Source organism: Epargyreus clarus, unplaced genomic scaffold (assembly GCF_041222505.1).
Source record: "Epargyreus clarus isolate Ecla_fem2 unplaced genomic scaffold, WU_Ecla_fem_2.2 ptg000016l, whole genome shotgun sequence".
Taxonomy (NCBI): domain Eukaryota; kingdom Metazoa; phylum Arthropoda; class Insecta; order Lepidoptera; family Hesperiidae; genus Epargyreus; species Epargyreus clarus.
Genome location: NW_027332224.1, coordinates 5929231 through 5945260, shown reverse-complemented (window position 1 = coordinate 5945260; position 16030 = coordinate 5929231). Strand labels below are relative to the sequence as shown.

The 16030-nt window shown below is 35.0% G+C and overlaps 1 protein-coding gene across 3 annotated transcripts; it reads right to left on the bottom strand.

Annotated features, from left to right (window-relative positions):
• Window positions 1-1292: 1292 nt before the first annotated feature.
• LOC140748599 (spliceosome-associated protein CWC27 homolog) lies at window positions 1293-14753 on the bottom strand. Of its 3 annotated transcripts, XM_073081435.1 has the most exons (10): window positions 14541-14748; window positions 13572-13680; window positions 12683-12783; window positions 11380-11530; window positions 9651-9837; window positions 8954-9084; window positions 7425-7662; window positions 6732-6932; window positions 2193-2327; window positions 1293-1457 (listed from the first exon to the last, which is right to left on the bottom strand). In XM_073081435.1, the coding sequence occupies exons 1-10, from the start codon at window positions 14580-14582 to the stop codon at window positions 1307-1309; spliced, it is 1446 nt and encodes a 481-aa protein (XP_072937536.1). In that variant the 5' UTR covers window positions 14583-14748; the 3' UTR covers window positions 1293-1306. The 3 variants fall into 3 exon arrangements, with proteins under 3 accessions (XP_072937536.1, XP_072937535.1, XP_072937534.1); XM_073081434.1 differs by lacking the exons at window positions 1293-1457; window positions 2193-2327 and adding an exon at window positions 4188-5094 and having other exon boundaries at window positions 14541-14753; XM_073081433.1 differs by lacking the exons at window positions 1293-1457; window positions 2193-2327 and adding an exon at window positions 4189-5097 and having other exon boundaries at window positions 14541-14753.
• Between the last annotated feature and the right edge of the window lie 1277 nt (window positions 14754-16030).

Genomic DNA, 16030 nt, shown 5'->3' with positions numbered 1-16030 from the left:
GTCCTCAGTAACGGCGCATCTATGACCGACCTCAGGTAGGAATATCTAATCCTATCTGTGGTTGATTTCAGATAGCCATGGGCGACAGTAGCTTACCATCAGGTGGACTGCACACGTCTGCTACCCCTATATTATAAAAAAAAAAGGTGCATGGTTGATGGAATCCCTTCTGAGCGAGTTAAAACTAGATTTTTCTAGTTACCACCGATACTACCCATCCCTAGCACTGCACTCTAAGCGATCGGAGATAACACAACAACTCATTGTTGTAACGATTTGTTCTCTCGCGGGCGTTGACCTATCACCTGTGGAAGGTGAGCGGGCTTCCTCATCCTTGCTGATTAACAGTAGCTACACCGTTATCCGGCTCGAAGGACCGAAAACAGTGCATATATTTCAAAGTCTATTAAACTATTAAGAGACCCAAGTTGGTTTTAAGAATTCATATAATTATATAACAAACTAGCTGACCCGGCAAGCAAATATATTTCATATAATATAGCCTATGTTACTCGTTGATAATGTAACTTTCAAATAGTGAAAGAATTTTTAAAATCGGTCCTGTAGTTTTTGAGCCTATTCATTACAACCAAACAAACAAACAAAGATTTCCTCTTTATAACATTATTAGTGTAGAAAAGATACATACATGTACATCATTATTTTTTATTTGCCAAGGAATAAGGAAAATAATTTGTTCATTGTAACACATTCATTACGTATGTTTTAAATATAAAATACTTAAGAAAATATTCAGAAAATAATAAATAATAGGTTATACATACTAAGAGAAAAATCGTGAACTAAAATTACGGATTAAAGCACAGAGCTATCCTAAAGATTAAAGTTAATTACTCGTTAAAATGTTATTTCTTAAAATTTCCCCAGTAAACAAAATAAGATATATACTAGCTTTTGCCCGCGGCTTCGCCCGCGTTTAAAAGAAAATAATATAACATATAATCGATTATGATATGAAAATAATCGATTTTTTGGTCCAAAAGATCGATTCTTAGATCGCCATCTCTAGTTCCCATGGGATTTCCGGGATAAAAACTATCCTATGTCCTTTCTCGGGTCTCAGACTATCTTTGTACAAAATTTCATTAAAATCGGTTCAGTGGCTTAGGCGTGAAGAGGAGACAACCAGACAGACAGACAGACAGACGGAGTTACTTTCAGATTTATAATATTAGTAAGGATAAGGATTATTTATAATTATAAGTATAGATACTAATGTTTGAGTTCGTCTTAATATATGTTTAAAAATGATCTTAACACAATAAAAACACTTTTAATTCAACGTTTATTTCTTAGTTTTCTTCTGGGTCATCTCCCTCTTTCTCTTATTAATCGGGTTCCTGGGGTCGTATATATCAAACCAGTCGTCTCCCTTCGTCGACGCGTCCTTAGCTAGTACTGCGCCCTTGTCCTCAAACTTCAATGTGTGACCCAACCTGAAACAAATAATGTATTTACTTTTCTTTATAATATAATATAGTGTGGCGACTTCCCGCTACTCGACAAGAGATGGCGTCACGATTCTGAATCACGTCATCGAAGTTTTCTAAATATCTTGCATATATACAAGCTCCGAACTGAGATTGATGGAGCACGGCCGCTGTCCGAACATGAGTACCTAGCCTACAGGAAAATCTCACTTTGCCAAAATATAATAAAGCCCACCTGATGGTAAAAGGCTACTGCCCATGGACATCGGTAAATACATATTTCTGCCCAATGACAGCAGTGTTAGGCGCTGCTGTCATTGGGTTGCGCTGCTATAGGTTTCTTCACGATGTTTTCCTGACTGAGTGATTATTAATCTATACATATAAATAAAATTGGAGTGTCTGTTTTTAATACTGAAATAACCGGTTTCTACTACATGCATATTTATATACATACGGTACATAGACCAAAATAACATTTTTGACAATTTTTGTCTGTCTGTCTGTCTGTTTGTTCTGGCTAATCTCTGAAATGGCTGAACCGATTTTGACGGGACTTTTATCGGCAGGTAGCTGATGTAATAAGGAGTAAATTATGCTACTTATATTTTAGAACTAGCTGTGCCCTGCGGTTTCATCGCGTTATTTCTTTTCAACGCGGGTGAAACCGCGGGGCACGGCTAGTTTCTAATACGCACATAATTTTCAACTACTAATCTACCACTACATTTTATTACGTACCAGTCATCATTATTCAAATCTTCATCTTCTTTATCATCTTTCTTCTCTTCTGCATTCGTCTCTAATTGACTCTTCTCTTTAATCGCGTGCAATTTGTTCTTGAACTTTGCTAATAACTGCAGTGTGAAGTCCTCTCTGAAACAAAAACAAGAACTGTTAGGTCGAACCTACCTTGAAGGTACCAATTACCTTGAAGATGGGAAGATTTATTTATTTATTTATTTTAACAAAATCCACAGCTCTTTGTAGTAAAGATTACATAGCTTATGTTTAAAACTTATAGTCAATTACGGATTTACATTTTTTAAGTAGGCAGTGTTAAACTGTCACTGAGGTTTACAATAAAACATTATAAGTGCATGCGTGCGTGTGCGTGTGTGTGCGTCTTTGTGTGTTTGTGTGTTATTGTGTGTGTGTGTGTGTGTGTGTGTGTGTGTGTGTGTGTGTGTGTGTGTGTTAATGTGTGTGTTTTGCAGCTACTCGTCCTTTACGTAATTAAATATATAGGATATTTTTTGTCATTTTATATATCGTAGTATACATAATTTAAATATAAATAGTTCCATGAATATTATATATATATATATATATATATATATATATATATATATATATATATATATATATATATATATATATATATATATATATCTCATATAAATATATAGTTATTATAATATATATAAATAAGAAACGATAACACTATAACTATAAAAACCCATTTGAAGGTTTGATGGTGGTAGAACCCATTGTGGTTCGACTTCGGCACCACCGCCACACCTATTTCTGCTATAACAGCAGTGTAGCGCTGCTGTGTTCTGGTTTGAAGGGTGTGGTAAGAGACATACTTATCCGAGGCGTTCCAGCTTAGTCATCACGGTGCGGTGTATGTGGCCGACCTCAGGTAGGAATATCTAATCCTACCTGGGGTTGATTACAGATGTCCAGGGGCGGTAGTAGCCACTTACCATCAGGTGGACTGCATGCTCGTCTACTACTCCTATATTATAGAAAATATACCTACTCATATTAAAAGTGTCACACAAAATCATATTTTTCTATATAATATTTTGACGGTATATTCTATTTTTACCCGACTGCGGAGGGTAATGTTTTTCGAGCGTATGTATGTATGTACGTATGTATGTATGTACGTATGTATGTATGTACGTATGTATGTATGTATGTATGTATGTCTCATTCTCTGTCATATGGATATGTCATATGTCTCGTGGATAATGTAGCTTTCGAATGGTGAAAGAATTTTTTAAAATCTGTCCAGTAGTTTTTGAGCCTATTCATTACAAACAAAGTTTTCCGCTTTATAATATTAGTGTAGATTAATTAAACAATGTTTAACACTTTCAAATTATAATAATAATAAACTTGAAACTATTAAAATTATCTTCTTTAGCTTCTTAACCGTTGCATGGGAGAGGAAATAAGTTTGAAATAAAATAAAAAAAATACAACATGTTACATAAAATTGTTTATTTAGAAGAAAAAATCAAATTCGGTAACTATTTTAGATATATTGCTCAAAAATCTATACAGAGTGTTCGAGATTTATGTTTATCATATAAATTCTTTATTCAATATTTATAAAATATTAAGAAATCACTAAAATATCTATTAATACATATTTTATATTCTTAATTTAATTTAATTTGTAATACAATTTTATTAATAGTTCAAAAATTCTTAAATACATTTTTGGCGAAAGCTTTTCTTAATATGGAACTAGCAGACGAGCATGCAGTCCACCTGATGGTAAGTGGCTACTGTCGCCCATGGACATCTGTAATCAACCCCAGATAGGATTAGATATTCCTACCTGAGGTCGGCCACAGATGCGCCGCTATCCCTGGGGACTAAGCTGGAACGCCTCAGGAAAGTATGTCTCCCTTACCACACTTCAAACCAGAACACAGCAACGCTTAACACAGCCATAACAGAAATAGGTGTGACGGTGGTGCCGCCGTAGTCGAACCACAGAGGGTTCTACCAAATCTCCCCGGTACAATTACTTCTCTACATAATATCGTCTAATTCTTCAGCATTATCTATTATAGCCTCATCCCAGGGTCCGTATATATTATCTTTATACCTCTGCCACTTCACAAACATAACTGGACAATACACACTCAACACACACACAGAAAGAACAAAATAACAGAACAGTGTCACCGAGACAGTATACAACGAAACCAAAGTCAGAAATAGAATCCCAAAAAATAAAACCAAAAAAATCTTCGTGCGTAAAATAACCAAAAATAATTGAGGACTTAAAACGAAGAATATCACCGATATAGTTAACAGTATGAAGGCATCGAACGGAGTAGACAACCTAGATACCAAACACACTGACGCAAAAATCGCAGCGTTTATCGATAGCGACTTAGAAACAAACGCCGCTGGAACGTCGTAATCGAAGAAAATGAGATGAACGAACAACATTAGAACCGCCCAAGCGTATATCGTGTCCGTACTGACTGTATCTGTTAACGTATGTAATATAGGCGACAGTATATACCCAATAACTAAGTAAACCAACACATTTTTCAAGTGCCGCAAAAAAGCAGCACCTTCGACGAAAACATACAAAACGTAACACAAACAAGTCGTCGTGAACGTCGCGTATATTACGACGTGTGTTTTCACCCAATCATTATACATATATACATAGAGAGCAGCGTACAAAACGCACAAACACAATCTTAACACGACACGAAAAGATCCCACTATCGCTTCTTTCAAATTAACTTTTTCCACAAACGGATTCCGTTTCAATTCTTCGAGAAACTTCGAATCCGTATAATTGTCCGGAAAATCGCGATTTTCATACAAATTCTTCGTCCACTTTTTCCGTTTCGTGCCTTTCCTAGTGAACTTCGTCCGTCCGCTTCTGAAAAGACGGTTTCTCTCTTGAAATTTTCTTGATGATGATATTTATCACAATTCACAAATCACAATTTTAAATTACTTTAATAATTGAATCATATAAATTATTAATTTATTTAGATTATTTGCAAATAAGAAGCATTTCATTTATTTATGATATTGTTTGTATTTTATTTTAACAAAAATAAGTAATCTATAGTCTGATTCATAATTAGGTGTCCAAAATGTAAACAAAGGTGTTGACCTATAAAGAAAATACGTTTCAAATGGTAGTTTCTTATTTTTGACAATATTAAATTAATACAACAATAATAAAATAATAATCTAAAAAAAATAAGATCAATTTATATTTTCTAATATTTATATTACCTCAATTTCCTTCCATAAAGTAATAATAATAAAAAACAAGGTTTATGGTAGAAAATTAAAATGTGATAATGGTAACACAATCGGAACCCAGAACATTTCTTGTGCCGTCATTTTTATGTTTCGTAGCTGATGTTATTCATTTTCGTGATTGTAATTGAACTCGAATATATTATCGTTTTCATAGCGCGTTTGTTAAATTGTGAATAAAGGTAAAGTTTTCGTTTTTTGTTGAGTTTGTTAAAGTTTTTATTTCTTGTTAATTTTGACAGTGACATTTGTTTGTTTACATTTTGGACACCTAATTATGAATCAGACTATATACTAATATTATAAAGAGGAAAACTTTGTTTGTTTGTTTGGTTGTAATGAATAGGCTCAAAAACTACTGGACCGATTTTAAAAATTCTTTCACCATTCGAAAGCTACATTATCCACGAGTAACATAGGCTATATTTTATATGAAATATATTTGATAAATAGATTTTGAGGCGGTACAAAGTTTGCCGGGTCAGCTAGTAAGATATATTTTAATAAGAAAAAAGTTACACATTTAACAATCAAACAAATTAAGCTTTTAAAATGCAATATGCATTTTTCTTTTCCAAAGATATTTTATTTAAACTTAAAAGAAGAAACAGGTGATAATTATTATGATTACTCTTTTTTTATGTTCCCGTATAAAAATATAACGAATTACATTTAATATTCTTTCTAAATTATTTATTAACTCATTTTAGAACCGTTCAATATAATTCATCTTTTAAAATAACGCATTACCTATTTTAATTTATTTTCCTTTAAATTAAAAAATGTCCGAAAAATATAATTAATTTTAACACAGTTTTAATATAATTTATCTTTTAATTTAATATTGCAATTTTCTAAAATAGATTGCTAAACTCATTGACGACCCGCGTGGCGGAGCGGCCACCATACCGGTCTGACGCGCAAAGGGTCCCGGGTTCGATCCCCGGTCAGAGAGATATCTAAATAATGAATTTAGATTTCTGTTCCTGGGTCTGGGTGTTTGTGTATTTGTCTATGTGTGTGTCCATGGCACCCACGACACAGGGAATCCTAGTGTGGGGCTGTGAGTGTAGAAAGCGTTTGAAAGCGTTCATATACAAAAATGCAAAAAAAAAAGCAATAATTAATTAAAATATAATACTTTATTTTTTAATTTAATGCCGTTCTTTTTTAATCTTTACTAAACTCATTAATTAATGAATAAAAAAAACGTTAAAAACAATAAAATAAATTCCCACATACCTCGCTGCACCCTTCCTCGGAATCTTCTCTTTCATCTTCTTATATTTCTCCTGTTCTTCTACATACTTCTTGTACATCTCGTTATCTTCTTCCATCTTCTTAGCTTTACTGTCTTCTGTCTCGTTCTGTTCTGTCACTTTCTCTTCTTTGGCACCTTTCATCTCCTTCTTGAGCTGTTTTATTTCGGTTCTAATACGATTTCTGAAAACAAGATTAAAATAAATCAGTATATATTTACGGAACTCTTAGATAGGTAGGTAGATGTAGATTTTATTATGTGTTATTATGTGTTAAAGCAATTTATAATTAACTTTTTAATAAGATTGACAAAGGAGCATGCAATCCAGAAGGTGGTAGATAGAACCCTTTGTGGTTCGACTCCGGCGGCACCGCCACACCTATTTCTGTTATAACAGCAGTGTTAAGTGCTGCTGTGTTTTGGTTTGAAGTGTGTGTTAAGGGAGACATACTTTTCTGAGGCGTTCCAGCTTATTGCTCAGGGGTAACGGCGCATCTATGGCTGACCTTAGGTTGAAATCTAATCCTATCTGGGGTTGATTACAGATGTCCATACGACAGTAACCACTTACCATCGGATGGACTGCATGCTCGTCTGCTACTCCTATATTATAAAAAAATCTCCTAAAAACCACTAGGATACCAATATCCTTAAAAAAAATCTCAATAACTTACCTCTCTTTCTGCCTCTCAATATCTCTCTCCTTCCCCAAATAATACTCTTCCTCCGACTCGCTCTTCGAATCATCTTCCGTCTCTTTCCGTCGCTTACTCTCACTGGCCTCTGGAGTCTTCTCTCTCTTTCTGCCGAGCTTATCTCTTATGTTAGTCACTGCTGTTGCGGTCTCTAGCTTCTTCTTCTCTAACTCTTCTGGTGATAACTCTTCTTTCACTTCTTGATCTTGTTCTAGTTCTAAAAATATATCATTATAATAATATTCTATCATTAAGATATACAGGGTGAATCGTCCAACGGTCCTTCAGGGCCATTTCCAAAACTATAAGAAATCGTAAAAGACGTTGAAGGGCCGATTTTTATTAAAACTAAAACTGCATCATTGATTTTTTTCCCTAGCCCGTAATAAAACGAGATCATTTTGAAAAAACAAAACAGGCTGTATAATTCCAACATTGGATAGTGTCGCTTATATGTATAATGCTCTAATTCTAGAAAGTAAACTAGTATATACTAAAGTAAATTCTAACTTTGCCACACCTTTCAAAACATATGTATCGTAACTTCCCAGAATTTAATCCTTATTGGGGTTGAAATCAGAAACCCACGGGCAGCAGTAACCACTTAGGGGTCGTTCAAGTATTACGTAAACAGATTTATTACAATTTTTACCCCCCCATCCCCCTTGTCAGCAAAAGTAAGAAAAGCTCTTACCCCCTCCCCCATGCTTACGTAAACATTTTTCAATTAATGTATTGATTTTTTTTTATATTATAATTATATTGTTATAATTATAATTTTAAAAATGCCTAAACGTATGCATGATTAGCGGGTATCCCGAAAATGCGTTTCGCTTTCAAGTAAAGAGAATGTGAGGGTTGCCATTCGTGTAAACAAGTAACAAACTACCGATGACGTAATCGTCATCGAGACTCCCCTACCCCCCATGTCATCCAAAATAAGCAAAGCAAAGACCCCCTGCCCCCTAATAGCACTTACGTAATACTTGAACGATTTTATTTTAATACATCGATTTATTGACGGAAGTAAATGCGATTTAAAAATATACATAATATTTTTTACGACAATACAATGGCTTCACGATCTCTATACAAAACTAAATAAAAAATGTACACTTATCATTTATTATAATCAAATGGTATTTCATTTAAATTTAAGGCAAGATCTTAAGAAATATACGCTTTAAGAATATATTCGAACAGCTGGGATAGTGGAACTGTTTTTATAATATATGATTTTATATTTTCATTTTAATGAATACTATTTAATATACTGCCAATGAAATACTAAAATTACTATCTTTTTGTTTTTAATCGACGAAAGCTCCGTCAAAATCGATTCAGTCGTTATCAAAGATTCATAATATAACATATATATATTATAACATATATTATGTTATATATATTATGTTATATATTATAACAGTAGAACGACCCCTTACCATCAGAAGAACTGCTCAATATTATAAAAAAATCGACCATTTCTTATTCCTCTGGTCTCATTTTACCTGCAGCGGTCTTCTTGCTGAGTTTAGGATCTTCCAGAAGATCGTGCGTCGACTTTGGCTTCCCGCGGTACTCCATAGCCTCTCCCTCTTCCTCCTCCGCTTCCTCCCCGAAGGAGAGTAGACCGAAGTTCCTAATAAAAAAGAAATTAAATTAATATGTTTTTACAGAATTATTTTTCATTGTATCCGCTGATAAAACCGACACTCACAGTAAGAATTAAATGAAATAATACAGCATTTAATGGACGTAATGTAAATACCTAATAAATGTAAGGCAAATGTTAAAAAAATGTACATAACTAGTCTTTGCCCGCGGCTTCGCCCGCGTTTAAAAGAAAATAATATAACATACTAACATACATAAAACTGAAAATTCGTACCTTCAACTTTGCTAAAGATCATCAATTGATCAAATTCATAGTTTACGACTCAATCCTTACTAATATCGATTAAAATAATCGATGTTTTGGGTCCAAAAATCGATTCTCCGATTAATCGATCTTAGATCGCCATCCCTAGTTCCCGGGGGATTTCCGGGATAAAAACTATCCTATGTCCTTTCTCGGGTCTCAGACTATCTTTGTACCAAATTCCATTAAAATCGGTTCAGTGGTTTAGGCGTGAAGAAGAGACAACCAGACAGACAGACAGAGTTATTTTCGATTTATAATATTAGTAAGGATTCTTAAATACTAACTTAATCCCCTGTCGTTCCTTCTTCTTCTTCTTGGGTACTTCTTGGACCTTAGCGATGACCCGCGGTACAATGTCAGTGTACGGGTTAATCAACACTTCGGTGCTGGTTATCTTGTGTGGGTGCTCCGGTCTGTCATCAGGGCCTATAAGACCCTCGGATAGCTTTAACACGTTGTATATTGTTTCACCTGAAAAATGTACAAATTTCATGTACATTACACAAATAAATTCGCACATAGAAAGTGGCAGAATTTTCTGTTCCACTGCAGTAGCACCGCTTCCACACCTTTTTTTTGTAATATAGGAGTAGCAGACGAGCATGCAGTCCACCTGATGGTAAGTGGCTACTGCCGCCCATGGACATCTGTAATCAACCCCAGATAGGATTAGATATTCCTACCTGAGGTCCGCCACAGATGCACCGCTACCCCTGAGGACTAAGCTGGAACGCCTCAGAAAAGTCTGTCTTTGTTACCACATTTCAAACCAGAACACAGCAGCGCTTAACACTGCTGTTATAACAGAAATAGGTGTGGCGATGGTAGGTTACCATCAGGTCGACTACATTCGGGTTTCCTCAAGGTGTTATATTACTTTCAATTCATATTTTTTTTAATATGCCCAAGACCAAAAAATCAAAGGTGTGTGACAGGATTTGAACCTCGGACTCTTCAATTGACAAAACGAGTTTCACCCACTAGCCACCACTGCTTGATATTAGAAATATATTTTTAAACTAGTGGTGCCCGCGGCTTCGCCCGCAATCCAATGTGAAACATTCCAAAATCGACAACTAATTACGAATTAAAAATGAATAAAAAAACACCTTTTCCCCACGGACTAAATTGTGAATCTAAACCATTCTTAAGTCCCCTTGAACACACACAACAGATTTCATCAAAATCAGTCCAGTCGTTTAGGAGGAGTTCAGTGACATACACACGCACATAAGAAATATATATATAAAGATATATTCATGAAACTATTTAACACAATTAAAAGGGCTGGTGCTTACCTCGGGCAATGAATTAGCTTAGCTATTCCACGAGGTAATGTCGCCAGCGTTTTGAGGATTCTTCCAAAGAACAACTGGGATGCAACTTATTATATTTAATTATTTTTTCACAAGTATTTTAAAACTGTTTTATATAATACTAGTTTTTGCCCGCGGCTTCACCCGCGTTTAAAAGAAAATAATATGACATACTAACATACATAAAACTGAAAATTCGTACCTTCATTGGAATGACAGTGGCGCCATCTGGCGAAAATTGGTCGTACCAACTCTGAAACCTTCGTGGGCTCATGGACAACAACTTTGCTAAATAAAGATCGTCACTTGATCAAATGCATAGTTTACGATTCAATCCTTACTAATATCGATTAAAATAATCGACTTTTTGGTCCTAAAGATCGATTCTCCGATTAATCGATCTTAGATCGCCATCCCTAATTCTCGTGGGATTTCCGGGATAAAAACTATCCTATGTCCTTTCTCGGGTCTCAGACTATCTTTGTACAAAATTTCATTAAAATCGGTTCAGTGGTTTAGGCGTGAAGAAGAGTGACAGACAGAGTTTCTTTCGGATTTATAATATTATAGTAAGGATAGTAAGGATAAGGATTTTTGTACTTTGTTATTAGGTTAATATTGTAAATAATTCAATATGTACTTGTCGTAATTTTCAATTAAACAAAGTTATTTGCAAAACATGAATAATACACCTCACCAGTAACTTTCCCGAATATAGTATGTTTGTTTTGCAGCTCCGGTGTTGCGGCGAGCGTGAAGAAGAACTGAGAGCCGTTGTCATCCTTACCGGCGTTCGCCATCGCCACCAGACCACGCCGGTTGAAACGGAGACGAGAGTGGAACTCATCCTACGAGGAATTAATAATTTTATTGTAACAACTAATTTTTTCTCTTTATATTTTTGGAAGAATATAAAGATAATGATTGATTTTTTTTTCATCAACAACCCATTACTGTCCCACTGCTGGGCACGGGTCTCCTCTCATAATGGGAAGGATCAGGCCATAGTCCACCGCGCTGGACAAGTGCGTATTGGTAGACTTCATATACTTTTGAGATTTTTTTTTTATAAACCTTTCAGGTATGCAGGTTTCCTCAAGATGTTTTCCTTCACCGTTTAGCAAGTGATAATTAATTTCTCATACACACATAACTTTGAAAAATCAGAGGTGCGTGCCTGGGATTTGAACCTCGGACCCCTCGATCGAGAGGCCGAGTTTCTTAACCTCTAGGCTATCACTGCTGCCGTTGTTTTTCATTGTATTTTTTTTTTAATTACAATGACAAACAACGGCAAATGACTCAAATGAGCACGCAGTCCATGAGATGGTAAGTGGCTACTGCCGCCTATGGACATCTGACATCAAGTGGATTGTCTCGGATAAGTATATCTACCTTACCATACTTTTTCAAGCCAAACACAGCATCAATGAACACTGCTGTTATTAGGCAGAAATTGGTGTGACGGTGGATCCTCTAGAATCGAAGTACAAAGGGTTCCACCATCTTGAAGTGTTCACTGCCGTATTGACTACTCTTATCAACCTTAGAAAGATGAGCGTTATAGCAGATAGCCACAGATTTTTGCGTAAGGATATTGTTAGTATTGTGTGTCGTGATATGAAACCTAGAAAAGAAAAACGAACTAGACGTAGGGTAGATAGATTAATCTACCACTAGTACTTGTCAACGGTTTCTCCCCTCCACCTCAGTTTCGCCGTGACCACGATCCATGCAACTGGGTCGAAATATCGGCAATAAAGACGCATATCGTGAGTATCCGTTACATAATAAAATGTCTCAATTCCGCGATAATTTTAGTCTAAAATCATATAAGCAGCAGATTTGTTACCCCTGAGGTGCGCCGCTACACCTGAGGACTTAGCTGGAAGACCTCGGAAAAGTATGTCTTCCTTACCACACCCTTCAAACCATAATGTTCTGCATTCGATGGGAAAAGTTCTCTTACTATTGATAATGAATTTATGTTATAAATATACCTTAAAAGTATCCCCATACACAGATTCACCACCGGTACCATCCCCATTAGGATCACCACCCTGCACTATGAACCCTGGGACCACTCGATGGAAGATTGTTCCTGAAACAATATAGAAATATATAAAAAAAACTAGCTACTTTTATTTTATTTTTTATTATTTACTCTTTATTGACCATGTTAAAAACAGTGTGGTGCAAAAGGCGGACTTAATGCTAAATAGCATCTCCCAGTCAACCTTAGGGATGTGCAGAAATATTGAAGGCGGTACAACTATACTAAAAAAATAAATAATAATAACAGTAAAAATAATAATAAATACGAAAAAAAATAAAATGGAAAAAAAGGGAGAAAGGAGAACATGAAAAAAGAAAGAATGTGAAAAAGAAAGAGAAAAAAAAGAAATAAGATATAAGTAGATGAGAAGTAAATACATTTTAAAATAAATTACTACGTGAAAATATTGTCACTTTACATCACACCACTAATTTGGACTTTTAATTTGGACTTTTTAGGAATTTTTCCAACAATCTAAAATCTCTATGGGTTTATTTAGATGTAAATAACTAGACTAGACTTCTATAAGCAATGATAGTCTACTGGTTAAAAAAACTGAGTCTCTTCATCGAACGGTCCGAGTTTCTAATCCCAGGCACCTCTGATTTTTCAAAGCTATATGCGTATTAGAAATCAATTATCACTTGCTTAAAGGGTGAAGGAACAGACCATGAGGAAACCTGCACATCGGAGAGATTTTATAAAAAAAATCTCAAAGGCAAAGTCTACCAATACGCACTTGTCCAGCGCGGTGGACTATGGCCTAATCCTTCTCATTGTGAGAGGAGACCCGTGCCCAGCAGTGGGACAGTAATGGGTTGATGATGACTCACCATTATAATAGCCTTCCAAGCAAAGTTGTATGAAGTTCCGGCATGCCTTCGGTGTCTCCTTCGTCCACAACTCTATGTCTATTTCACCTGCGGTTGTTTTCAGTAACACCTGAAAAACATTACCAATGATATTCTGTTTGGTTTAAAAAAGTTATAATATTTTTTGGTAACTTTTATTGTATTGTGTTTTTTGTATTTTGACAAATAAATTATTTTCCTTCTTTCATTCTGAAGAGAATAATTTTGTGTTATCTACACAATATTACGGTGTAAGAGTCAGATGAACGTATCTACATTTTGTCAATTTTACAGGAGAGCAAAAATAGTGTGAAAATTCGCCACTTCAAACTTTACCAGATTATTAATAGAGATAAAATACAGTAGTTGAAATAAAAATATTGAATATAGCGTTATGTCATTTGCCATTTCATAAAAGACTACATTGTGGACCATTTTGTGCAAAAGAAACCATTTATGATTTTTTGTACATATGTTCATCTGACTCTTACACCGCGATATAGGTCTTGGAATCAACCCTTATTCTAACTAAATCTAAAGTATTAATTTAGATATCCGTTTATTGTTTTTAAAAAGTTAGTTTTGAAAATAGGTGGCAGAAGGTTAGGGAAGGTTTTGAAGGTGATAGAACCCTGTAGTTCAACCCCAACCACATATATTTTTTTCTCGTAATAACTGTTAAGTATTGGGTGTGTTCTGGTTTGAAGGGTGTGGTAAGGGTGTTAGACAGGGTAGCTTACTTAAGGGTAGCAATGCATCCGACCGCAGTAGAACTCCAAATGTAGTTCATTGATTACAGATATCCATGGGCGGCACTAGCCACTTACCTATATAATCAGGTGGACTGCATCCAATTTCATATAAAATGTGTTAAAAGTACAGAAAACTCTAAAAATGTTGTTGTTGTTTAATAACCTATTAGATTCATTGTTTTTTTTTACGAAAATTTACCTTCCCAAGCGCTGGCGGCTCTTGAATGTAAATATTACTCATTTTCAATCACAACAGTACGCTATTTCATAGTATTAGCACTAACAATATTAAATTAACTTAAAATGTGATTACTTTGGCATAAATTTAATTTATTTTAACGTATAAACATAAAATAAAGTCGAAATAACTTATCATAAAAACGTAAATATAACGACAAATGACAATAAAACTCAAATGTCATTAGTGACATGAAATTCAAAAGGTGACACATGTCAAATATCCACAGATTACAAATGTTTGTTCAAACGGTGGTGCGTTCTGGCTCGATAGACACGATATTTTTATAATGTAACTTAAACCATGTATTTACAGAATTAACAAGTATTAAACAATGGGTTTTTATTTATAAAAAATATAATGTTATAAGAATGCAAGCCAGAGCCCATAGAAAGTTTAAATATTTATAGTCTGTTTGATCTGTTTAGCTGACCTAAATACATGATAATTTTAGCGGGGGTTTTAAACATACAAAAATAAACTGTTAGTAAATTAGACTTATTACTGCGAAATCCACTATTATATAAGTACTTAATATTCGTACTTGCAGAAAATAATTAATTGCGTATATGGGGTACCAAAAGTAATTATAACAAAATAAAATTATGAACACATTTTTTTTATCTTTACGTAAGCCAGCGTTATATTATTTTCATAGATTAGTACTTATCTATGATTATTTTGATCACCTTATCTTATATATTGTATTTTGTTCAACTAAAATACATTTCACGAATATTATAGGAAACAAATTCAATATAGAATATCTTTATCACGATTCCAGAGGTGGAATGTGAGGACATTCCATAACATAGCCTCGTAGCACACAAAAGTACAAACAACTTTGATACACTTCCCGCCCATTTCGCGCGACCTATGTGAGGTCGCGTTAACCAAGTGTCTCACTAACACAAGCGATAAAGATTTTACTAGCAAGGGGCCGTTCAAGTATTGCGTAAGTAGATTTATTAGAATTATTTCAAACCAGAACACAGCAGCGCTAAAGTCTGCTCTTGGGTATTAGGTAGAAATTGTCCCTATAGCACCGGGACCAGAATAGGGCTACGGTATCCCCTGCCTGTCGTAAAAGGCGACTAAAAGGGGGCTTCCGGGGTTGCGGGCGGCAAGAGTGGGAGCTCGAACCGTCCAGCAAGCGACCCCGGGAAGGACAGCGGTTTGTGTGGGGATACCGTAGGCCTATTCTGGTCCCGGAACTACAGGGACATCATAAAAGGACATACGGTAACTTTCATCCCAACAAAAATACTGTTTCAAGAGATAGATTAAAAGCCGCGGTTTTTTTATTAGCTATCTATTATTATCCTGTGGTTCCTTACGATATAAAGTTAATCGCTTACTAGCTCACATAGGCACACCTACCTTATTAAAGTTTCTTCAATCTTGGAATGTCAGCCATTTTTTTTTGCGTTCATGTAGTCACATATTATTGA